Source organism: Phragmites australis, chromosome 11 (genome assembly GCF_958298935.1).
Source record: "Phragmites australis chromosome 11, lpPhrAust1.1, whole genome shotgun sequence".
NCBI classification, from domain to species: Eukaryota; Viridiplantae; Streptophyta; class Magnoliopsida; order Poales; family Poaceae; genus Phragmites; species Phragmites australis.
In genome coordinates, this window is record NC_084931.1 from 24620292 (window position 1) to 24645587 (window position 25296).

General features: G+C 44.1%; 3 protein-coding genes across 7 annotated transcripts; 2 read left to right on the forward strand and 1 right to left on the reverse strand.

The window, feature by feature from the left end:
- The first annotated feature begins 2506 nt into the window (after positions 1-2506).
- On the forward strand, positions 2507-6812 carry LOC133884783 (DEAD-box ATP-dependent RNA helicase 17). 2 transcript variants are annotated; one of them, XM_062324333.1, is made up of 11 exons: positions 2507-2719; positions 2800-2955; positions 3426-3498; positions 3589-3698; positions 4035-4178; positions 4270-4378; positions 4473-4831; positions 4924-4997; positions 5136-5440; positions 5786-6032; positions 6201-6812. In XM_062324333.1, the coding sequence occupies exons 2-11, from the start codon at positions 2844-2846 to the stop codon at positions 6447-6449; spliced, it is 1782 nt and encodes a 593-aa protein (XP_062180317.1). In that variant the 5' UTR covers positions 2507-2719; positions 2800-2843; the 3' UTR covers positions 6450-6812. The 2 variants fall into 2 exon arrangements, with proteins under 2 accessions (XP_062180317.1, XP_062180320.1); XM_062324336.1 differs by having other exon boundaries at positions 2507-2678.
- Positions 6813-13257: 6445 nt separating this feature from the next.
- On the forward strand, positions 13258-18983 carry LOC133885119 (protein trichome berefringence-like 7). Of its 3 annotated transcripts, none has more exons than XR_009903193.1 (5): positions 13258-14495; positions 15289-15447; positions 16325-16602; positions 17218-17351; positions 18656-18983. XR_009903193.1 is itself a non-coding variant. In XM_062324770.1 (4 exons), the coding sequence occupies exons 1-4, from the start codon at positions 13651-13653 to the stop codon at positions 17223-17225; spliced, it is 1290 nt and encodes a 429-aa protein (XP_062180754.1). In that variant the 5' UTR covers positions 13258-13650; the 3' UTR covers positions 17226-17571. The 3 variants fall into 3 exon arrangements, 1 of the variants encoding a protein (XP_062180754.1); XR_009903192.1 differs by having other exon boundaries at positions 18664-18983; XM_062324770.1 differs by lacking the exon at positions 18656-18983 and having other exon boundaries at positions 17218-17571.
- Positions 18984-19186: 203 nt separating this feature from the next.
- LOC133885118 (putative UDP-glucuronate:xylan alpha-glucuronosyltransferase 3) lies at positions 19187-24259 on the reverse strand. 2 transcript variants are annotated; one of them, XM_062324768.1, is made up of 5 exons: positions 24069-24250; positions 23331-23479; positions 21494-21691; positions 20753-21390; positions 19188-20475 (listed from the first exon to the last, which is right to left on the reverse strand). In XM_062324768.1, exons 2-5 carry the CDS (start codon positions 23369-23371, stop codon positions 19445-19447), a joined length of 1908 nt encoding a protein of 635 aa, XP_062180752.1. In that variant the 5' UTR covers positions 23372-23479; positions 24069-24250; the 3' UTR covers positions 19188-19444. The 2 variants fall into 2 exon arrangements, with proteins under 2 accessions (XP_062180753.1, XP_062180752.1); XM_062324769.1 differs by lacking the exon at positions 23331-23479 and having other exon boundaries at positions 19187-20475; positions 24069-24259.
- Between the last annotated feature and the right edge of the window lie 1037 nt (positions 24260-25296).

The following is a 25296-nucleotide window of genomic DNA, read 5'->3' on the forward strand; positions in this document are numbered from 1 at the left end:
CTCTGACTATTTCTAGACAATATTGAATTTACCAGCTCAGAGAAAGCTAAACTTTTTTATCAGGTATCAATGATCTTTTGGAGGTACTGCTTGCTGAATTAATGAAATAGCAAAAATACCTTTACAATTTCAGAAATAACCCTTCTACGACCTTCAGCAGATCTGCAACATAACGCTACCAAGAACCAAGAGGCTCTTTTAGACAACTTCCCCAACCAATCATCTGATCTATCGGCAGTTTTGCTAGAAGGAATGTTGTCGGAGGGTTAACTCCTGTCGCAGGGATCCTGAGGGACCCCTTTTTAGAGATTCGGCCAGGAGGATGATTCTGAATATATTTGCCGGAGAAATAAATGGATATGAATGCGATGGCTGACGGGGTGGAAGGATCTAGTGCGGAATGAAGTAAATGCACTGGGGTTTAGACAGGTTCGGGCCGCACGGAGGCGTAACACCCTACTCCTGTATGGATGCTATAAATGCCCTGAGAATGTCCCTCAAGGATGTTGCTGGTTACAAAAATGTCTGTCTATCCTAGAGCCTAGGGTTCCTTGTTCTTCGGTCTGTATGTATCTGTTGGCTTTGGGGGCTCTTGGACTTCTCGATCTTCTCTACTTCCTTAACTTCTTCAACCGTGCAGAGCTCGCCGAGCTTTGCAGAGTTCTCAGACTTGTTTCGCTTGTCGAGAGATATTAACTTGTCTTTGTCCGTGCTGCCGGCTGCTTTAAATACCCGCTGGTAGTAGCGTGCCCCGAATGGGAGGGCACGAGTTCCAAGGCACCATAAATGGAAAGGGAGTCATCATAGCCTCTGTGCGAAGTGACGGGGGTTGAAAATGCGCCCCGCGCCCGGTCTTCAGTCATCATGATGGCATTGGCAACGGGCGCCGTGGAGAGGGCCCACTGGGCAGCCGCAGAGCGGCCCGGCGTGCCCGCCCTATCTTGTTCTCCTGCCACAGCAGCGCAGCAGACGGAACGCCTCGGCCCTTGCGACGTTATCCCGAGGTGCGCCGGATGGCACGGAATGGGACCCGTGCATTTAATGTCCCCACGTCCTTCTGCCAGAATATGGCAGGAACTGACACCGAGCGTGGCGGGAGCAGTTGGAGGTGACAGGCCACGCGCGCTCTTAAATGCGGCCTCGAGCCTTTCACCAGCTGACCCCTCATCGCTGGACCCCTGTGAGGGCCACTGACAGAGAGGCTTCCTGGGTCGTCGGGGGACCGAGTGCTCGGGGGTCACTGTTCACCTCCCCGAGCACTCTCTCCCAAGAATGCCCTTCCTTGGTCCTCGGGGACCGCGGCTCGCAACCCAGAGCACTCTCTCCCGGAACTTCCTTCAGTGGGCCCTCGGGGTACTCGGGTGCCCGGGGGGCTACCGCTCGCAGCCCCGGGCACACCCCTCCCGGTACTTGGTTCTTCTGGTCGTCGGGGGACTTGGGTGCTTGGGGGTCACCGTTTACCTCCCCGAGCACTTTCTTCCCGTCACTTAGTCTTCGCAGATCGTCAAGGAACCAGGGTACTCGGGGACCACTGACTGTGGCCCCGAGCGCCCTCTCCCGGGACTTAGTCTTTTTTACCCTGCGGAGGTGACCCCGTGGGATGGCGTCACGTGACGGATTGCTGGCATGGCCTCGGGATTCGAGAACCTCTGGTTCCTGATTCACCGATAAACATATGCTAAAATGTTCAAAACAATAACTGTCTGAAAATTACCTGACTGTGAAATCATATGAACCCTTCAACTTCAAGAGGCCACAAATTCACCTGCAAGTGGAGATAAATGCGTTGAAATCATTCGAGAACTCAAGAGCAGCTAAATGATCTTTCTTTTTTCTTTATTGCAGAATTACCTGGCGTCGCTGTGCATTGGAGAGCTCTGTTTCTTGACCCTCCCCAATTATGGAGCACACATTTGACCGCAAGGTGAAGGGGTGGTGAAGGGCCGGAGGAGGAAGCAAAAAGGCAAGAAGGGAGCCTGCTACGTCTGCCTGTCGAGGTACGCTGGCCGGAACGGAAAAATGCTCAGCTCTGCGTCATGCTGCCGGATTTGCCGCGCCCCACAGCCTGGCCGCTAGCCGAAGCTGCCGCCCCACCAGCGAGCCCGCGAAGGAGGCGCGCACACCGCTGCCGAGCGCGGGATCGCCGATTTCGCCGATTGGGAGTGATTGGGGATAGCTACAACTTGCGAGCCGGTCGGTGTTTTTTTGGCTTCGCTAGTTTTTGAGAAGCAGTTTGAGTGTCTGTTGGAGCGTATTTTAGAGGAGGTTCCTAACATATAACTATTGGGATCGTTTTTGTCACCTGTTGGAGTTGCCCTTAAGCTCGAACTCGGGCAGGCTCGGTCGCAGACTTTGCCAGCCGAGCTAACATCTGTCTCAACTTTTCTTACTTCATCTGTCTTTAATGGAGATGTTAATCATGACCAAACCAAAACTTTTGGGCCGGACTCCTCCTTCCGAAATTGCCTCTGGAGAAGCCCAAAACTGGTCGAGACAAGCCCTAGCCTGGCTCAGTCTCCCTCGATAAACACCGAGCGCACCGCGGCGCCGCACCTCAGCCTAGCTCCGTAACCGCCGCGAACTGGAAGAAGAGCGGCAGCCGCCAGACTCTGGTGGTTCCACTGAAGAACGGCAGGCAGCCAGTCACACTTCCCCCGCCGACGCGTCGATTGGATTGGGTTAGTGATCCATCCAAATTTGGGGTTGTTTTTTTTCGTTGGTAAGTAACCCTAACTTGCTTGGATGCAATTTGTTCTGGGAGATGGACCTCTTACCTGCTTTGTGAGCTATCGAATCCAGATTTTCCAAAAAGGAAGAAGGATTGGGTGTTCAGCTGAACACCCATGCCCACCGCTAAGTCCGCCTCTGCGCAGGAGGAGGGGAGAGAGGGGTTGTTCGCGTCATGCTCCTTCTCCGACCTCGGCCTCCACCCTACCCTCTGCGCCCACCTCCAAGGTCGCACTCTCTCTTTCCTTCGTGCTCTCCCTCTCATCCTGTGTACGTTGTGATTTGGCAGCTCGGTTGTTCTTGCTCCAGAAAAGAAAAAGGAGAATTCGGTGATATATAAGGAGCTTTACTCCCTCGCAGTACAATAATTTCCCTTTTTTGGTCGAATTTGGCTTCGTTGTAACATCTTATTCGGTGAATACCTGGTCAAATTTGGCACACCAAATCACATCTTCCTGGTTGCTTAGGTTTTATATTGGGTTTGGGGTAAGAAGCCTAGCTTCGTGATTGCTGATCGAATTTAGGATTGTTTTTAGATGCTGTTGAACACATTTTGCATGGATATTGGTTGTTCCATGGCTATCCAGTCAATCTCGCATAACGAGTAGCACCGCATAGGCAGGTTGTGAGCAAAATTTGCAAAACGAACTGTATCTACTGCTCGCTAAACAAATATTTGTTTCATTTCTTTGGTATAGATAAGATGGGTTTCCAAGCACCAACCCGAATTCAAGCTCAGGCAATTCCGGTTGCCATGTCAGGACAGCACATGTATGCTCCTTTCGATTCTAACTTGTAACAACTCCTCAGTTGAAGTAATGCCTTTTTTCAAGCAACTTTGTCTTGCATTGCCAATTGCAGGCTAGTTAAGGCAGCAACTGGAACTGGGAAAACACTCGCATACCTTGCACCCATTGTTCAACATCTCCAGATGAGAGAGCCTCGTGTCGAGAGAACTCATGGAACTTTTGGTGATTACTTGTTATCCCTTTTTTTTGTGTTTCACATGCTGCATTTCATGAATAAATCCTATTTGGCCCCTAGAATATGGCCATCTTTTTAGCTCAATGTGGTTAGTCACCAATTTTCCATGTGCAGCAAAGCCATTCTCATTGCTTTACTTTTACCTGATGTATAACCATATAACAATCACTGGTTTGTTTATCATTTGACACACACTATCAATTGATAATTAATTATGACTCTTCTAGTAAACCTGTTTCTTGTTGTATAATGGGGGAAAACCCTCAATTGACCTTCTGTTCCCTCCTTGATACTGAATGATGTTATTAATCATATGATTGTAGCGTTGGTACTTGTGCCAACGCGAGAGCTATGCTTGCAGGTTTACGGGATTGCACAGCAGTTGGTTCATCGTTTTCACTGGATTGTCCCTGGGTATGTCATGGGTGGTGAGAACAGAGCAAAAGAGAAAGCAAGACTGCGGAAAGGTATATCTTGATCTGTAACAGAGTTGTTGCATTTTGTCATAAATGTGCCTCTATGCAATATTATACTTTGACTCTGGACATCTGTTTCTAGGAATATCTATTCTCATTGCTACTCCTGGGCGCCTTCTGGACCATTTACAGCATACTTCGTCATTTGTTTATTCAAATTTGCGCTGGATAGTTTTTGATGAAGCTGACAGGTCTGGTAGCCACACATTCATCATTTGGTTTCCAAATAAGATTTCTTATCCAATGGACACAACTTTTACCATGTTAGTGATTGTATTTATGCAGCATTCTTGAACTTGGTTTCGGAAAAGCAGTTGAGGATATACTGGAGCACTTGGGTTCAAGGAATGGCGCTCCCGATCAAAGTAAAAATAAAGCAGAACATATGCAAAGGCAGAACCTTCTCTTATCTGCTACTCTTAATGAAAAGGTGAACCGGTTAGCCAAAATTAGTTTGAAGAACCCAGTGATGATTGGCCTTGATGAGAAGCCTTCGGGGAAATCCAGTACGCTGGGGAACAGTCATACTTCTCTATTATCTGATGATGAAGAGGACGAAATACTGGAAAAGCAAAATGATTTAGTGGAACAAGCGGTTGATGATTTCAATCTTCCTGCACAATTGATCCAAAGATATGTTAAAGGTAGCAGCAAGTTGCTTGCTTTAAACTTTTTTAAGTTCATGCTTGTCATTTGTTGTGTTTAGGTGGTATAGTAAAGCTTTGCTTTTATTTAGTTTCATGTGGTTCAAGGCTTGCAGTTCTTCTTACGATTCTCAAATCTCTATTTGAAAGACAAGTCTCCCAGAAGGTGAGTTGCATATGTCAGGAAGCTGTATAAGTTTCACTGTACTATAATTTTTTTGACTTCAAGTTGTGCTTGCCACCAATAGGTCCTCGAAGTCATGAGACTTCAAGCTATTCTGAGTTAGCTTGCAACTTTTTGCAGGTTGTTGTTTTCTTGTCAACCTGTGTCTCGGTTGATTTCCACCATACAGTACTCAGCCAGCTTGAGTGGAGTCCTGGCCTGCAACTTGATACGGAGAAAAAGCAAAAGTTTCTTAGCTGTAAAGTGTTCCGTTTGCATGGTAACATGGACCAGGATGATCGCAAGAAGTCATTTTTGGGATTTGGTTCTGAAAAATCTGCAATTCTTGTATCTACCGATATTGCTGCTAGGGGCTTGGACTTTCCAAAAGTGAAGTGCATCATACAGTATGATTCTCCGGGGGAAGCTTCTGAATATGTTCACAGGTACCTGAAGCATCTCCCTGTCTGATGCACATGTAGGTTTTTGGTCTATTATCTCCTTTGTAATTGTTGTGTATTGGATCCGCTGAACAAAATATGTGCTTGCATCTGTTTGCTTATCACATAGTTCCATATTATGTTTCTTGGCAGTCTTGTTCACTGCATTGCTGTTATAGAACATATTTCTAGCTTACATGTGGTAATCCATCACTGTTTAATTCTTCGTTTTGAGTGCTATTAATCTCTTATGAAGATGCTAAGCATCCGATTTATAAGCAACAAAGACAATTTGCATTCTATTTTGCCATTGCTAGTTATGTTTTAGTAACACTATTCATTTCGCTGTAGGGTTGGAAGAACAGCAAGGATTGGTGAAAAGGGGGAGGCCCTCCTGTTTCTACAACCTGTTGAAATCGACTACTTGAAAGATCTAGAGCTACATGGTGCATCACTGACAGAATATCTCTTTCAAAAGGTTTTGGATAGTTTTCCTGTAAATGGACAGAAGCCTCACAAAAGAAAGCAAATATCTTTAGATATGCATCCTTGGATAATGTCTCTGCAGAGATCGCTAGAAAGTTTCGTCGCAGCGGAGGTAATGCATATTTACCACTTGCCCTCTAGTAACTGTTTTATGAACATCATATTTCACCGTTCAATAATGAGAAAACTAGTACACATAAATACTTTCCCTGATTGTTTGTTGTGAATATCATAAACTAAGCTTTAAGCAATGGATATCAATCATGACATGTTTATACAGGCTGAAACAAAGAAGCTTGCCAGGGATGCCTTCTGTTCCTGGGTTCGTGCCTACACTGCCCACCGAGGTGAACTCAAGAAGATTTTTATGGTGAAGAAGCTCCACCTGGGACATGTAGCAAGGAGCTTCGGTTTGAAGGAGCAGCCCTCGTTGGTTGGGAGGTCACACCAGGTGCAACTCAAGAAGAGGAAGAAAGAGCAGAAGCGTGAACGACCCGCCAAGAGGAGAAAGCTACCCTCTAAGAAGTGAATTTCCATAGCCGAAACAGTGTCGCTTGACTTGGATGGTGGATCACGATCCACTCCAGTTTTGGAACTAACTGCGGTGACCTGATGGTGAATGCTCAACAGGGACCTTGTGAGACTTGCACACTATGGCTAGGACTGGAGGGGGCCTAGACGAAAGCTAATTTACTGCGAGGTTACATGTTTGGATATTTGTTTGGAGTGTAGCAACTAGCAACAAATGCACAATATTTCTTCAGACGAGACTACGCATTACTGTAGTTGCCACCAGTGTTTTTCTTAATCATAATCCCAGGCCTGCCTTTCTCCCCATGCAAGCAATCTGTAAACGACCGATGTTTTAAAATGGTATGTTGAATTGATACAACTGGCCAACTGGGTACGCCTATTGTTTTGTTCATTTGATTCAAGATCCCACTAGCTGATTGTATGCGTCCAATGGATATACAAAACTAGTCAGGCTGTCAGCTTCACATTGCCATTGAGTCATTCATGACGCAACAAGCGCCCAATAGACAATCCCTGCAGTGCCAGTGTGTCACTGTCAGAGCAAACTAGTAGACACGAATCATTTGCAATGTTTGACTTTCACTACCTACTCTCTGTATTATATGCCTTTCATCTGTAGGTCTGTCCGTACTGGTACTTGATCACCTGCAGAATCTTCAGCAGAGAGAAGCAAAGGGGAAAAGTTAGTAGCAATGCTGTAATAAGGGACTAGGTCGCCTGGCTGTTCAAACAGCAATTCAGGCACGAACGGATCAAACACCAATCAGTTGATTTTCAGCAAAAATCCAAAAGTAAATAACATACGACACTGTATTTGCTAAAATAGACAATATATCGACGTATTTATAAATTTAGTATATGTATTCAGCACTTTAAATTTCAAAAACCGATTTTTGACACCTGAGACACATAAAAAGCACGAGTCTGACAGTATTCGGCACCTGAGATATCGAATATGACATTATGCACCATATTCGACACCTCAGTGCCAAAAACGACATGCCGAATACGATGAACAGTGCTGTACCGAATACAGCTGCCACCCAGTGCTATGCCGTCGTGATGAAAGAAGCTAGCAAGTTGTGTGTATGTGTGCGTTTAAGTTTTTTTATTTAACTCATGATTTTATTTAGGAGTATAAAAATAATCTAATTTTTTTAAATATTTTTATGAGCAAACTAGAGCTCACTAGCAACCTATTTTAATTGGTTTGATAAAAAAACCTAAGCCAATATTTAATTAAAATTCTCCAAATAAGCCTACTTTTATAAATTCTAGAAATTTTAATGCCTCAAATAAATTCCAAACAATCTAGAAAAAATCACTAATATTCTTCTCATATGATTTACTAATTTATAAAAACGTTTCCAATCCTACGTTATTTGCTGAAAAAGTGAGTTCCTTTATAATACTCTATTTATATACATTTTATCATTTCATATGATATTCTCTTTTTAATTCAATTTGAATAAAAAAGTATACATTCATATTGATACATAGAAAAAAAATATCAAAAATTCACTAATATTCTTCTCATGTAATACATGATAGGTTGATTACTACTACTAAGATGATAAAGTTAGACACTTAAAAAGCATAGAACCCAATAATTGCGAATATATATTTACATTCATCTTTTTAAAGCATGTAGTGATACAATAAATTTTAATATTTATCAATTAAATATGACAAATGATATATCCGAAATTTAAACAACCAGATAAATAGCATGTAGATAGGGATGTCATCTCTCAAAGCAGAAAGAGAATAAGGAAAAAAAATAAAGCACATGTGAGGAACCGTCCAAATAGTATTCTAATTAATCATCAGGAGGATCATTATTCATAATCACAACCTCGACGATTAACCAGAATACCATTCCGGTAGTCCCGGCACGTGTTTTGTGCCCAGGATCGGAACACATGCCTTCCAACTCAAATATCACAACACAGTTTAATAGAGAGCAAGTAATTAAACTGGATTACAATTATTAAACATGCAACTGCTTCCACAATTTACAACAAAAGAAGAACAGCAACAACTAAGCAGCGGAAGAAAAACCTATACAACAAAAGAGTATGGAGTCGTATGCCCTTAGGCTCCATACCAAAAGCGTCGGAGTTCGGAGTAGAATGTGCTACTCCTGCCCGCCACCCGGATCGGCAGGCAAAAAGTAGCCGAAAACTGCCTCTTCCTCGCCGACCTGTGAACCTGAAAACAACTTAAGGGCAGCACCCCTTAGTACGAAGGTACTAGCAAGTCTTACACAATATGAGTATATATATTCTCGACTCCAAGGATCATGCATTTAAAGCTGTAGCAAGGATTAAGACATGTTTAAGTTCATTAAGCGGTAAGCAACCTAGACTCTAGGTGTAAGCAACTGACTTAACCAACCACCGACTCAAACTCTGCCAACCAACTGACCACAACAGATATGTAAACAAGTGTATAAAAGTAAACCATTACCACCAAACCACCGACCACATACCGACCAAACCACCCCAATCCAACCATGCCACAACCCATATCGAAACTCTACGACCAAAATATGGTCGCTCGGTGGAGATAAGCGATAGCGATGCTCATGACCGAGAGCGCGGCAGTTCGAACTGATTATACACCCTGCAGGGGGATACTCCTGGACCCACACGACACAGGGACCATACGGCTTGTGCCACCCGCTAAGATGCGCACAAGGGGGTACCCGTGACAACCTTTCCCAACCAGGCCCAACCATGTGGATCAACCATAGCTCGGCGAGGCGGTATTAGAACTACTCCTCGAGCAAACTAATACCGCTAAAAGCCCGGACTCAAACCGGACTCACACCGTCTATGACGAGGCCCACATGACCACGTCTGCGAAGGTAATCGGCTCGCCTACCATTATATCAGCATGTGGTGAGTAAGGTAAGTGCTAAAGCCGACTACACCGATGATCGGTGCTTAACCGGTGCAAGCGGTCTACGGTGTCCGGGTTCCCTTCCCAAACTGCCTGAGGACAGCTCGTGAGCAGATGACACCCCTAACACCGCCCACACCTCGTCTCAACTCACCACTCACCAAACCGACTCATCCTCAACACAACCATAAGTGTGAACAAGTAATAAGCCCTAGGCTCGCGACAACGGTGGACGCCGTCGTCGACTTCTACCGGAAAGCCTAAGTACCACTAAGCATAGCGAACTATAAGTAGGCCTCGATGACTCCACTAGGCTCCTAGGAACAACACGTCACGTGACCAAAATGGGAGAATGCATAGGCATAGGTTCTACCCAACTCGGTACCCGACACATGCAATGTATACACAAGCGTAGATAACATATTAGATTTCAATTTGACACGGTGCAATATGATAGATGCTTGCCTTGCTGCCCTAGCTGCTGCTCACAGTTACCCGAGTCAAGATCACCACTGCGGGAACCTCCGGGGACAGCCTCGTTCGCCTCGTTCGCCGGTTCGAAGTTCCCTAAAAGAATCACGCGTGCAATGTAATGAATATGAATGACATGCAATGAAAGATGCTTTACTGCAAGACAGCAGTGGAGATGCAATGCACTTATGCCATGAGTTAAAAGCCTTAGGGATTTCCTTATCTGAATTATTGTTTAACATTTGACAACTTCCTAGATTGATTAAGCTTACTCTAAGGTTAAATCCAAAAGAAAGTTAACTATACTTAACAAGAGGGCAACTCTTTTGAGTAAACAAGGAACCCACTAACAGGATTTACACAACTCAATTTATGGACTAACCAATTATGAAATGTTTAAAGATTGAAACCATTTTAACAACTTATTAATCCTCAGTAAGCATTTCATAAACCCTAATATTATTAATAAACATGGCATAATTTAACAAGATTAACAGAATTTGGTTTGCCAATTTTGGACTCATCAAAAATTGTTTATGAATTATTGAAGATTAAACACACTCATTAATTGAATAAAAGTAATTATACCTTTCACAATACCTAGTATTTTTCATGTGTAGAGTATGACAATACAAGGCCAACAAAATTAGATTCATCAATTTTGGAAATACCAAACTTTAAGTATGAATTATCAAAGCCTAGACATAAACCATTAACTCAATAATTCACAGCACACATTTCATGGCCACTAGCATTTTTAATGGACAGATCATGATACAACAAAACCAACAAAATTGGTTTTAGGAATTTTGGAGCTCTACACAATTTCCTATGCATTTTTCAAGTTTTCAGCCGATTTAACATTGAACAAATATTCTAATTCGCATTTTCGATTTTCTCTAATATTCAAATGGGCCCACGCCTTTTTCTACCGACACCGGCCTAGCCCAAGCCACTGACCGGCGGGGCCGGCACATCTTGACCCGAGTCAAAACTGACTCGCGCCAGAACAGAGCGCAACACGGCTGGCCGGGGCTCGGCTTGAGCCCGCCGGCGGCGAGCGGCGCAGTCCAAGCGGCTGGCAACGGCAGCTACGGCTCCAGCATGTGCGCGGGGATCCATTTGAGGCACACCTCGTCACTGTCGACGGCCGGAGAATGGCTAGCGGCGGCGGACGGCGGAAACTATACGACGGCGGCTCGGTCTTGACTCGCCAACGACGAACGGCGGCGTAACACGCCTGGCCGAATGCACCAACACGTTCCACGCGAGCATGTGGACCTAACGGCGTGCTCGCCGGCCGACGAGCTCGACAGCGGCACGGCTGGCGGCACGCGCGGGGAGGCGGCGGCGGCTCGGCCATCGTGGACACACGCGCCGGTGACAGGACGGAGGAAAAACGCCGTGCGCAAAAGGTGTACAGGAGCATGGGGAAGCTCACCGTGCAGCAGGTTGGGCCGGAGAAGCGAGGGCACGGCGGGTCGACGAAGGGCGGCGGAGTTCGGCTGCCGCCGTTGGGGAAGAAGGCGTGGATGGCTCCAATCCTTGCGGGAAACAGCCGGGGAAGGAGGGGACACGGCGGAGGAGCTCGGGGCGCTCTTCCCTGCGGCTCTACTGGGCTCGGGCTCGAGGGAGCTTGCCGGTGGCGCGTCGGCTTGGCCAGCGGCGCGGCGCAATGCAGCTCGGCGCTGTGGTGCTCTGGGCGACAGGAAGAGCAAGCGAGGGAGAGAGAGATATAAGGCAGAGGCGAAGGAGGAGATAAGGCCTGGGCCGATCTTTTGGCCGGCAACGTGGAGCTGGCCACCGAAGTCAAGATTTGCGGCGCCGCCTTGCTCTGTGAGAGCGGGAGAAGGGGAAGCAGAGGCTGCCTGAGCGAAGGGGATGACAGGTGGGGCCGATGAACAGTGACCGCCAGACAAAAATATCTTCACTACTTTGGTTATCAAGGTGGAGGCCTTACTGTGGTCTAAAAATTGTGGGACAAATTTTGTTGGCTTCTATAAATCATGAACAATCCATTTTACCTTGTTTGACCCAAAAAGCTTGCACCAAATTCAAATGAAAATTCTCCAAAGAGGCAAGCTTTTCTAACTTGTGTTAATTTTTATGCCTTTAAAATAATTCCCAAAAATTTGGGAAAATTCATTTATATTCTCCTCCAGGCACCTACTAATTTCTAAAATTATTTCCAACCCTATGTTGTATAGAAATATGGTGAGTTGCTTAACAACGCATCAACTAATATTGATTTTTACAATTTATTTAATTAAAAATTGCATGCCTAAAATTGCTCAAAATCAAACAAATGATGCTAATGAAGTCCATTAGCACTTAATTATATGTTTTGGAAATTCTGGGCCATGACAGCACAGAGAACAGCAAGAAGAGGTTCATATTAATATGAGAGGTTGCTCGTCATTTTCAACTTGGTGCCGGCAACATATTAAATGGAGCATGTTTGAATTAATCTGAGAACCAAGGTTTTGTGCAGGTTTGAATTATTTTATTCAAATTGAATTAAAAAGAGAATATCACATGGAATAATAAAAATACATATAAATGAGCATTACAAAGGCTTAATATTAATATGAGAACCAATGTTTTGTGCATGTTAATGTTTTATTCAAATTGAATTAAAAACAGAATATCACATGAAATAATAAAAATGTATATAAATGGAGCATTACAAAGAAACTTATTTTTTCACCAAATAATCTAGGGTTGGAAACATTTTTATAAATTAGTATATCACATGAGAAGAATATTAGTGATTTTTTTATAGATTGTTGGGAATATGTTTGAGGTATTAAAAATTGCTAGAATTTATAAAAATAGATTTGTTTGGAGAATTTTAATTAAATATTGGCTCAGGCTTTTTATCAAACAAATTAAAATAGGTTGCTAGTGAGATCTAGTTTACTCATGAAAATATTTAAAAATTTTGAACTATTTTTATACTCCTAAATAAAATTATGAGTTAAATAAAAAATTAAAAGTACACGTACACACACAACTTGCTAGCTTCTTTCTTCGCGATGGCAAAACACTGGTGGCAACTGTATTCAGTATCTGAGATGCCGAATACGATATTGTTCACCGTATTAGATATCTCAGGTACTAAATACAAATTTTTTTAAGCATCTAAGGTGTCGAATATGATGCACATGCCATATTCGACACTTCAAATACTGAATACTGTGAGGTTCACACTTTTTTGTGCGTTAGGGTTTCAAAATTTGTGATGTCGAATACACATGTTAAATTTATAAATACAGTAACATATTATCTATTTTAATAAATACAATATCATATGATCTATTTTTTATATTTGCCGGCGATTTCCAGAATCCTTTGCGGCTTGCGCATCTGCTGCCGGTTCCTCTCAAGTAACGCACAGGGGGCGACTTGTTGCGTGGCTCATTGATCCCTTTCCCACCGGGTACTTGCCCGCTCCAACGTGGCCCCCACCACAAACCCACAGCCATGTGGGCCGTACCAACTCCAGACCCCACGTGTCAGTGACCGCAAATCCCTCCGTTCTCCGAACCGAGGCAGGCGACCCAGCTGTTGCCACAACTGCCTCCTCCTCGCCGCCTCGCGCCTCCCCTGGTTTCCCGCCGTCACGCGAGCTCACAGCTCAGGGGCCAGCTCGGCAGCACCACGCCGACGCCACGCGGCGAGCTTGGAGTTTCTCCAGGGCTTCTAAGGCAGGGTACTCCGAGCGGAGCCAATCGGAGGGGAGGCGCCTGCCGCTGCATACTACTGATTTGGTGGGCGGGGAGTCGAGGGATGGGAGATCTGGCTTCGGCGGCGGTGGCGAGATGGTGAGCGCGGGCACCAGACGGAGCGGCCCGGCGCGAGTCGCAGCAAGGGGCGGCGCGGGGCCCGGGAGCCCTCGCGTCTCTGCTGCCGCGGCTGCTTTGGCTGCGTTGCGGCGCAGGTGGTGGGCGCCCTCGGGCGCGTCGCTGGAGCGCGCCGCGCGCGCGTTCCTGCTGGCCTCCGCGGCGCTGGTCCTCAGCTGCGCGCTCTACCTCTACGTGTTCCGGTACGTCGGCCGGGGGCGCGGGGTGGCCGCGGGCTTCGCCGAAGACGGCCTCGACAGCGAGCCGTGCGACGTGTTCGACGGCGCCTGGGTGCCCGATGCGGCCCACCACACGCTCTACAACAGCTCCGAGTGCCCGTTCGCGGAGCGGGGGTTCGACTGCCTGACCAACGGGCGGCAGGACACGGGTTACCTCAGGTGGCGGTGGAAGCCGCGGCGCTGCGACGTGCCGCGGTTCGCCGCGCGGGCGGCGCTGGAGCGCCTGCGCGGGAAGCGGGTGGTGTTCGTGGGGGACTCCATGAGCCGCACGCAGTGGGAGTCCTTCATCTGCATGCTCATGACCGGGGTGGACGACCCCAGGACCGTCTACGAGGTGAACGGGAATGAGATCACCAAGATCATACGGCACCTGGCGGTTAGGTTTGCGTCGCACGGCCTCACCGTGGAGTTCTTCCGGTCGGTGTTCCTTGTGCAGCAGCACCCTGCGCCGCGGCACGCCCCGAAGAGGGTCAAGTCGACCTTGAGGCTGGACAGGATGGATGATTTCAGCCGGAAATGGGCGAATGCGGATGTGCTGATTTTCAACACCGGGCATTGGTGGACTCCGACAAAATTATTTGATACGTAAGGTTTCTTGCATTATTTTGCTGTTTTTTTAGTAATAGACATAATGAAATTTGAATTTCGGTGCTGTAAGTTCCAACATTTGCATGACCACTCACATTTTCTTAGAATTGCAAACATGTCTACTATATTCATAGTTGGTTAAATCGGTAGTGTTGGATACTTTGTTTTCATAAAAAAAAACAGTAGGAGAACAAGTAATATTGTATTCACCTTGATGCTTTGGCCGCTGAGTATTTCTAATATTCAGCCTTGGAATTCATTAAAGGGTAACTAGATGCCTTCTAGTTTCTAATTATATCCTTTGTGGATCAGAAATCTATGATCGGCATGGATACTAATAATAGCACAAAAGGATGTGGGTGCCTAAGTGCCTTGTTATATGCTATTTCAACATTTTACTTAGGATCCAACAAACTTCTGAGTATTGCCTTATACTTGCTTACTGATGTTGAACATAGGCTTCATTGAACCTTCTGTTAAGCAAGTCTTACATGATCTCATTCTTGAATTGGCAAAGTGAACAAAATATTTCTACTTGCTGGATGATGTGCGCCTTCCATTCAATGCCTTTTCTGTTTGTTTTCAAGTTACTGATTTGTTAGCCAGTATCCGAAAACAGTATGTACATACATTTTTTTCCTTGTTTCTAATCATATCCTTTGAGCAAGATCATGACAAATTTACTCAACTTACTATTCATAAAATGCTACGCATTCATAATTATTTTACTGATTTGACTGTACACAACTTGAAAAGTTTCATAATGTTTCTGACTTGGTCTTCCCAACAGGGGTTGCTATTTTCAGTCTGGACATGCTCTTAAATTGGGTACAACCATCGATGCTGCTTTCAGGATGGCATTGGAGACCTGGGCTTCATGGGTGGAAAAAAGAGTTGATTTAAACCAAACACATGTCTTCTTTCGCACATATGAGCCATCCCATTGGAGGTACTTTTTGTAACAGACTTAAGACTCTCAAAGATCTTGTCTCTTGGGGTACAACCTATTGTTTTTTTACTTCTTTATGAGTATAATTTGATGTGGATGCTTTGATGCTGTGTGTTATGCATGCAGAGTAATCATTAACAAATACATGATAAGTTTGCCTGTGGAAAAATTTCTAACCATTGCAAAAGAACAATATATATTATTATGGTTGTCACTTAAAGTGAAATGTAACATGTAAATTTTAGATAATTAATTTTTTTTACCTGCAGTCATGTACCTTGCTGTCTAAATAAGACATCTGTGTAAATTAAGTCCTACTAGATATTATGCTGCTATGTCTTTATTTGAATCGTAGATAAGTAGAAAAATGCACCGATTTAATTATAGTGATATCCTTTTGTAAGATTTGGTCGAGATACCTGTCCATTTGACCACATGTATATATCATCTGTCATCCATCCAATGCCAAATTCATCATCTGCTGTACAACATGAACACAGATACGGTTCTTCTATCTCCTCTCCACCAAGCCATATAGAATGTATATACCTTGTTTGATCTACATTCTGGTTCATGATTTCATTCTTGCAATTTATTACCATTCTTCTTTTTTATTTTATTGGGCACATGGGGTGGGGGTGTAGCAAAGTTAACTGAGAACGCTGAGTTGTAAACTATTTCCCTTTAGTAAAGTGCTAAATCCATCTTACTCTTTCGAGGGTCAAATTGTGACTGTACTACATTGTGTAGATCCAGAAGCCTTATCTCACTACACTGCCTTATCTTACTCTTATCGTTCCCCACTTTGGGTTCTTTCCTCGCTGTCAGAAATTTTGCACTATTAATCCTTTTTTTTTTCCCATTTGCTCTGCTGCAGCGACCCAAGCCAAAAGACATGTGAAGTAACAGAACAGCCTTCATCTGAGGCCAAAGGAAATGATAAGAGTGAATTTGGAGTTATACTTGCTGATGTTGTGGCAAAAATGAGCTCTCCTGTTACTGTACTAAATGTAACTTTAATGGGAGCGTTCAGAAGTGATGCTCATGTTGGCAATTGGAGTTATCCTCCAACTATACTTGATTGCAGCCACTGGTGTCTCCCTGGAGTCCCCGATGCTTGGAATGAACTAGTATTTTCGTACCTTTTAACAAATGGTGAGTTCTTAGTCATGCTAATGTGTATCTTCATTTCTATGAATACTGTGAGCAAAATGATGTATAGCAATCAGACAATTTATCACTTCACAAATTACTTTCTTGCACCGTATGGTGTCAACTTTTTTCTTTATTCCACTGCTTCTATGGTGATATAAAACTTCCAAGGCTTCCATATATAATGCATAAACACTTACTAATCTACACAACCATGGTGCCCATGGAATGCTACACATAGCATGAATAGTGAGACTTTTCCGTTACAAATAGTGAGATTAACTGATTCACAGCTATTTCAATCATGCTCCAAGAGATGGTTCAGGCTATGATAGTTGACCATTGACAACCTATAGTTCAGGAACTCAACTAGAAAGATCAAGTAGCTAGTTATAATCTTACAAAAATTGTTACTCCAGGTGTATATATCTTTTTCACCAATTGTTTATATGTGACTGAGCAGTGAGATAGGATAGTTTTTACTCCTCTGTTAGTATGTGATGTGTCCTGAATTGCTTCCGGTGTTAAAAACAAATTGTTTGATCTTTTAAGTTGGAGTTGTGAACATTGTAGTTGGATGGTGAGTTGACCCGGTTTTTTCATGTCCAAATTTCACAGATTGGTGAAAGATGACGGGGTGACTGTTGACTGTTGTGACAGAAACATGATTCACCACACTTGTGTATCTTGATATTTAATCTTTTCAGCAATTGAGGATTAACATACGTCCTGGGAACAGCTGCATCTGTCAGGTGGTTCGTCGGACTCCCTACATTCTTTTTTTCCGTGTCTTGTACAAGGTGAAGCATGCTCTTGAGGTGTAGATTTTGTATTGTTTCTTTTTGTGATCGTGGATGAGAGCACCGCCGTTTTCTCCATCTGTCTGCACTACCAATTCATTTCATATGTTGTCAAAAGTCGAATTGTGTACATATGCTGCTGCTGCTTACAAATGCAAGTCTTTACTAATAGTATTGATGCTGCTGATACTTACAAATGCATTGTTCTATACTGTTCGGAAGGTGTACAGACACATGTTTCATGTACTCTCTCCAGTCACAAATAAATGTTGTTTTGGGTTGCGTGCAATCAACCATTCCAAAATTTGACCACAAATTTATTTTTATGTATCGAGTTTAAATATTTTAAAATGATATGAGTAAAATTACCTCGAAAAGTATTTTCATTGTGATCTACATTTGCTATGTTTTATAAATATATTATAGCAAAAAGTAGTAGTTAAAGCTGTGTTTTGAGGATCATATTGATGTTTAAAATAACACTTATTTATGATTGAAGGGAGTACATAGTACTAACATTATTGTTAAGGGCGTAGCTCCTGTTGGACGGTCGATTGAGGGGCTACACAAGATCGTTGCTATTTGATTCAAATGAAAAACTCAAACCACAACTAATGTGCTTGTTTCACATTAAAAAAAAATCATCCTCAATCGTGAAAGCTTCCCACCACGACACATCTTTGTTTTGCGCAACATTGCTTCATGCTTTAGGGGACACCTTCCATCGGAGGGTCCATAACAAACATTTCAATGGTTTTCCCACCACGACACATCTTTGTTTTGCGCAACATTGCTTCATGCTTTAGGGGACACCTCCCATTGGATGGACCACAATAAATATTTCAATGTATGCAAACTATAAGGTTCTTCCACTTTTTCGATAGGAATATTAAGTTTCTGGTTTACAGAATTAACTTCCTTCTGGATATCTTTCTTTAATTCTTCGATTTGCTCATTTCTCTTAAAAAATTGGAAATCAATATGGATTATGACGTGGATTGTATCGATTTTTTTCTATTTCTATATGTGTATTACTACGGAACAAATATGGAAAACTAATTAACAAACATAAATGTTTATTGCGACAAATATTTATTCTAGAAAAAAACATTTGTTGCAACAAGTAATATGACACCGGGCAACAAATATAATGACCATATGGAACAAATGTTTAGAATATATGCAACAACATATAAACAAGTTCTTTAAGTTGAAACTTTTTTCATAGTAGTTGACCCGCTTTTTTCACGTTCAAGTTGCACAGGTTGGTGAAACATGGTGGCGTAAATGTTGTGGCAGCATACTCGATTTACCGTTACCTGTGTATTGTGATATTTGATTTTATCAGCTATAGAGGATTAAGATCTATAGAGGGATTAAGATACGTCCTGGAAGCACTACATTTGCTAGGTGGCTCTCTGGACTTCCGCATTCTTTCCTTGACACATACAAGGTGAAGCATGCATCCTGGTGTGTAAATTTTGTATCATTTCTTTTGGTTGCTGAGGATTAGAAATCAATGACATTTCGCCAGCCTGTATGTACTAACAGGTCATTTATGTTGTCAAAATCAAATAAGTGTTTCAACCTGTATGTACAAACACTCACTTGGTACGTTCTACGTTGTCAAAAAATGCCCCCTTTCAATAAGTGGCAGATTCTGCATGTCTAGCACTACCCATTGTTCTGTACTGTCTGTAAGGTGTACTGCTACACCCCTGCAAATCTGCAGGTGTAGAGACATATGTTCCAAGTACTACCGACAAATTATTTACTGCACCGTGTACATCTTAGAGGTCGTGTTCTGGTCAAAGCTTTGATCTTTCCTTTCATTATCTCTCACACGCACAAAGAATTTCAGCAAGGAAATTTACATGTACCAATAACTTATTAGCTCAGCCAACCCAAAAGAATTGTTAGCCACCGAGGCAGGCAGGCAGCGACATAGAGCGGCGGCCATGACAGCAACAGGCGGCCATGACCTATACAAGCTATTTGCTATGCATGTATGGTGCTATATTGGAAGTTTTGTGTATATCTACAGATCATGAGCTCGCCAAGCTCGCCGTCGTCGGCGTCATGGTCACCGTCACAGGGCTGCTCTTCGTTCTGTTATTGTTCTCGCCCCAGTGCCACAGCATGCTCTCCCAGAAGCAGAACTTCTCAAAGCAAGTCTTCAGCCTGGTGTCAGTTATGTTCTGTCGCCAATGGCCGTCTTCGAAGTTTGCCTTCTTGGCCTGCCTCCGGTCCCATTCCAGCCCAGCCTTCTGCCGTGACCTCAGGAGGCAGTAGGACTGAAGCTTCTGAGTCATCTTGTCGTGCACCTTCCACCACCGGGCGTGAGCGACATCGCTTGCGAATTCACGCATCACGGGGTTGTTCCAATTGCAGTCATAGTCCCTGAAGCACAGCCATGGCTTCAGGCCTAGGTAGTGGAGAACGTAGAGGATCGGCGGGTCTGCGCCGAACAGCTGAGTCTTCTTTGCCTTCATCGCCTCACTGTCGCCCTCCCAGAAGTGCTTCAAGAAGTTCATGTGCTTCGGAATGCGATGCCACCATGTGAATATCTCATTCAGGTACCCTTGGTCACCACCGTTGTACGATGTTATCTCGTTGATGTGATCCATCAGCAGCTGGAATGTGCAGTTGGAAGGCTCTATGACCATGACACCAGAGTTGAAGAGCGTCGCGTTGTTGCCAGTTGCAGTGATCTCTGGCATCGCGAACAGAAAGTCGACGTTCCTCAGGATGAGGAGGTCGGCATCTATGAAGATGATCTTGTCGTAGTCGGTCAGCTGCCACAACCTGAACTTGCTGTAGTTCCACTCGTTGTAAGCATCACGCTCAGCTTTTGGATTCCTGATTCTTTGGATTATTCTGACCTTCCATCCTGCAGCTTCCAAGCCTTTCCGGTGGTCGTCGCTTATGGTATCGTCAACAAGGATAACCAGGTCCCTGGTTGATCCTGCTTGGCGAATGCTTTGAGCTGCTGAGATAGCACCGCAGACATATTCACTTGCTGAATGCAGTATTGTAGCATATGCTTCTCTTCGTCGATCTACTGAGAAAAGTCTCGCTGTAGCAATAAGAACAGATGTTATGTGCCGGAAGTTTCTAATTATGCTCAGAAAAATGACTAAAAACTGGCAACAAACTCCATGCATGTTACCATGGAATATACTTTAAACAGAAAAGAAATATTAGGTGCAAATTGTGTGCAAAATAGCTGTCCTGAGACTAGCATTTTTAGTGAGGTAAGGGAAGCATTTCTAGGTTTCTACTTTCTAGCTCAGGCTCACCAGTTGATTTAGAGAAAAATGATTGTGCTGACGCTTTACTAAATAGTAACTTACATTTTGCTTTGAGTGGAACAGCAAGCTCGCAGGATCCAACTGGAAGCCTGAGCTTTTCCCGTAATGCTTTCACGTCAGGACTATATAACCAAGCATTTCCTTCATGTCTCACAAGGTTCTTGCAAGGGAAGAGATTCGGAATCGGGAAGCAGTCAGTTACAAAGAGCACATGGACCTTTTGGTTGCGCTTCGAAGAAGTTACAGCCAAGTTAGCTGCTGATAGCTGCAAATGAAGCCGTGCAACATCTCTTGACCAACTTCCGACCCGGGTACAGGGAAGCTTCACAGCAATAACATCAAAGTGCACACCTCTTCGAACATTAGGCTCTGGAAATGATGGGCAAGAGGGTATCTCGGTTTCTTCCTCCTCATCGATCCATTCAGGATACAGTGTCTGCCAAGTAATGCTTTCCTTGGCATGCTCAAGTCTTATAATGGAAACATGGCTGTCTGGGAGTAACTGTGTCCAGGAGCCATGCTCGGTGCTGTTAAAATTCAGGAGTCCAACTTTCAGGTTTTGATTACCATTGTTTAGATTTCCCAATGCTCTATATACATCCTCCCACTGAACACTGACAGAAGATACATATCGTGGATCAGAACTTGTTTTGTCCCACATCCAGCCGACATCTACGTACCTGCAAAGCATGTGAACCCGTGTGAGATAATAGTCATAGCTGTATAGGCATTGCCATATTTTTACCGCATCACAAATATTTCGATGAGACAAGTTGAACTCACAGGGAGGCTGACTGTAATTGATGCTCGTATAGGGTTGGAGTTAAGAGGGTAACAACTGTTGCAGAAATGATAGCTATGATCAAGATCCGCAAAGATTTGAACTTGCAACCACAGTTCTTTTCAAGGACAAGAACTTCAAAATTTTCAACATCTTTGAAACTTTTGCTTTTGGAGGTCCTTCTCTTAGTTGTGTCCTCGCTGCAGAAGTTAGAAACAAACTTAGTCATGAAAAACAGTAGCCCCTTCATCAGGCAAGATCAGCCATCAAAGAACTATGCTTGACAAGTGGAATTCAGAAAGGAATTCAAAAGAGATGTCTGTCTTAGCTTGGGATGCCAATGAAAATAAATTACTAGATGCTGATTCCACAAGGAGAGAGGTTCTGAAGTTCCTTCTTGAACACAAAGGAAAAGGAATATGTCATTTTCGTCCTTTGCACTTTGATTTGCATCTCAATCATGGATGGGTAACAGCATGATCATCGTTGTATGGGACAATTAGAGAGACCTCTTGTAGGGAAGCACATATGCTTTCACTAAAAAGTTCGGCAGCAAAAATGTAAGTTTTAGTAATCAAAATCTCGCATAAAATTCTCCCTACAAACAACTGCAAGAATACTGAGTACAACAGAAAAGCTGCACATTCAGGTCCTACTGCTCATGATTAGTACAGACGATAAGAAGATAGACTAGGTAATATTTTCGTGTACAGGCAGTGCTATGATATCAACCCTTAAGTTTGCCTTGACTCTAAATAAGTGGAATGCTGACAGGCACAACCACTTGATGGGTAAAAAATACATATTAAGGACAAATGAAAGCACCCAAAGTGCACCCTTTTAAAAAGAGAAATTGCACTATATCCGATAGTTAGATGTTAAAGTGAGCCACACTAAATCATGTTTGCCAATCAAAAGAGAAGGTCTAAAGAAACTAAAAGTGCTAAGCACTGAGGAAAATTCAGAGATCATCACATATTAATAAATCGCAAAGGTGGCTTTATACCTAACTCACATGCCTTCGATCTATTCTTCAAATCCGAAGCATGATTAGCTGTTTGATACCGATGCTATCGCAAGCGTTAGAATCGGGCATCCACAAGCACTGGCTAAAGCCTGGGGAGAAAAATTCAGACTAACTGCTGGCACTACTATGCAGATAACTTGATGATCCAAGGATGCTGAAATCATCCGTCGGCAGCACACGCCAAGACCAACGTCCTCTACACGTCACGCTTGCCCACTGCCAAAATCCAACTCTGGTGCCACAAGTCATCCGTGTGGCCGAAAGAAAATTGAAATAAAAGACACAGGACAGCAGTCGCCGACCAGGTTAAAGCTAACAACGAAACCGAGAACAGGATGCACCGAAGCTTGCTGACGAAGGTGAGCAGTCCACGGGGTTCAATAGTCAACAGTGCAGGGAGGGCTGGAGAAGACCATCAAGCGACCTAAGCAGATTGTTAATGATCGCATGATGCTAAGCTAGCGAGTTTGCCACCTCAGAAAATCACTGAAGAAATTCAGTAATTCAGAAAACTACTGAATTCCTTGTCCTTAATGTGAGATTGCAACAAGGCGTAACCACCAACCACTGCAGTGCCAGCGATTAAGAGGAAAGGAGAGAAAGAGCAACGCGTCATCGTCATCATCATCGTCGTTGTCTTCCCCCGGCTGGTCGGACGGATCGATCTAATGCGGCGGCGGCATGCAGCGCGGGTGCGAGCGCAAGAAGAGCACGACGTGGAAGAAGAAGAAGAAGAAGAAAAAGAAAAGGAGCCAGCTTTGATTACGAGTTGGGAATGGGATTGAGAGAGGAGAGGGAGGGGGAGATCTTACGCGGCTCCGGCGGGACGGTAGCGCGGCTCCAATGGACCCATCGGCGCTTGTGCCCCACTATCTCTCTTCTCCTCACTTTCTCTCCCTTCTCTCTCCTGGGAATGCAATCACGCTATCGCCGCCGCCGCCGCCGTTGCGCCGCTTCCCACCTGAAATCGCAACACGAAGCGCAGGGCAATGTCATGTAAAACATGCAGGCCACCGGAACCAAGAAACCGCCCTAGCGACGAGAAGAAAATATCATATCAAAGAAAAGAAAGGAACGGGAGAGAGAGATGCGAGCATTAATTCCTAAAAAAAAAAGACGGAAAGAAGCGAGCATTAACGGGCACCATGAACACGGAGCTGGGGAGAAAACAGGGAAGGATGACCTGTGCCAGTGTTTACAGAGGAGTAAAAGGAAAAAAGAAAAAAAAAAGAGGAACGCAGAGTTAGAGACCCAATGCAAACATGACTCTGACACAAGCCCAGCGTAGAAAACAAAAAAAGAACAATAAACAAACCAATATACTGTGAATCAGCACGGAAAAAAAATATGTAATTTTTTTGAGTAACAAGCCACAAGAAAAAGGGGTAGGAACGACGAATCACGCGAATGCTGGCACGACCAATGGAGCAGAGGCCTCCCATGAACCAAGAACTCATCAACACCAGCCTCTAAATTTACAAGACACCTCAAAACCAAATCGAAATCAAAAGGCCAAGAACAGCAAGAAAAGGGAGAGAGCAGTGGTGTACCTCGAAGGAAGACGATACAGCCTGAATCAGCGAAAGGAAGGAGGAAAGCAAGCTATGGCTGGGCGGTTGCCTCCCTGGATCTCTCTCTCTCTCTCTCTCTCTCTCAATACGGGAGCTCAGGAGGGGAGAAGCTTTATATATGTAGAGAGATGAATGCACAGTGGCAGCCGCGCGAGGCGCGGCGATCGGGCGATGGCGATGGATGGATTTACCGGCCCTCTTCAAAATTCAAATTATTAGGTGGGCGTACTGGTGTACGACGGGTCAAGGCCAAATCTTTAGGGGCCGGGGCTGTGGTCATGCGCTAGCTGGGAGATGAGAGGAAAATAACGCGTTCGCTGTTGGTGAGAATTTTACCTTGTAAGAATAAATGCTTCACAAGGGAAAATAACGAAAAAAGGTTGCCCGGGTGGAATAAATTGGTACCTCGAAGATATCAGTGGAGATTTTATTCCAATAGGGTGATTCAGCTCATGTAGAGTAGAGTGTGCACAAGCAATATGTATTGACTATGGATAGAATGATGCAGTGATACGGACGAGCTTCTTAATAGATTATAGATACAAATTGCAACTGTAATATGGTTTATTTACTAAATTTATAGTATCTTGAGGTAACTATTCTACTAGGTATGATCTGACACGAGATTCTTCCTCGAGGGAACAAAAAATGGCATTTTTTGCACGTGAAATTATTTAGCCGTAATATTGCCAGTATTACCGTGAGCACTTGCTGCCTCTTCGGCAAAAGGTTTGAAAAAAAAAGTGAAATGCTACGCTAGACACGCTATCAACTCCTTCGAAGATGAGTGGTGATCGGCAGCAAGTTAGGAGAGACGGTTCACCAGCCGGTTATGGATGGAGAGGGGCGGGGTTGAGAGGACAAGCCAATGATTTGCGGAGCGAGTGAGGGCGCTGCCTGTGACCAAAAGAAGGAAGCGAGTGGAAGCTGCGGGGTAGGAATAGGGATTTCAACAGCGACCTGATTTTTGATTTTTTATAATGAATTTTTCTATTAGGAAACTGGATAAGGAGATTTTATTTTTCATGAAGATACAAATAATAGAAATTATATTCATGTATATTCTAGCAGGAACGAGTATGGAGAAGCATTCTCCGTGGGATCCATTTTGGCTGACGAGTTTCTCGTTTGGTTACCATTCCCCACGCGCGGAGAAGTGAACGCGAAATTTTTCTTCGTGTGGGAATGGGGATGAAGAACTATTTCT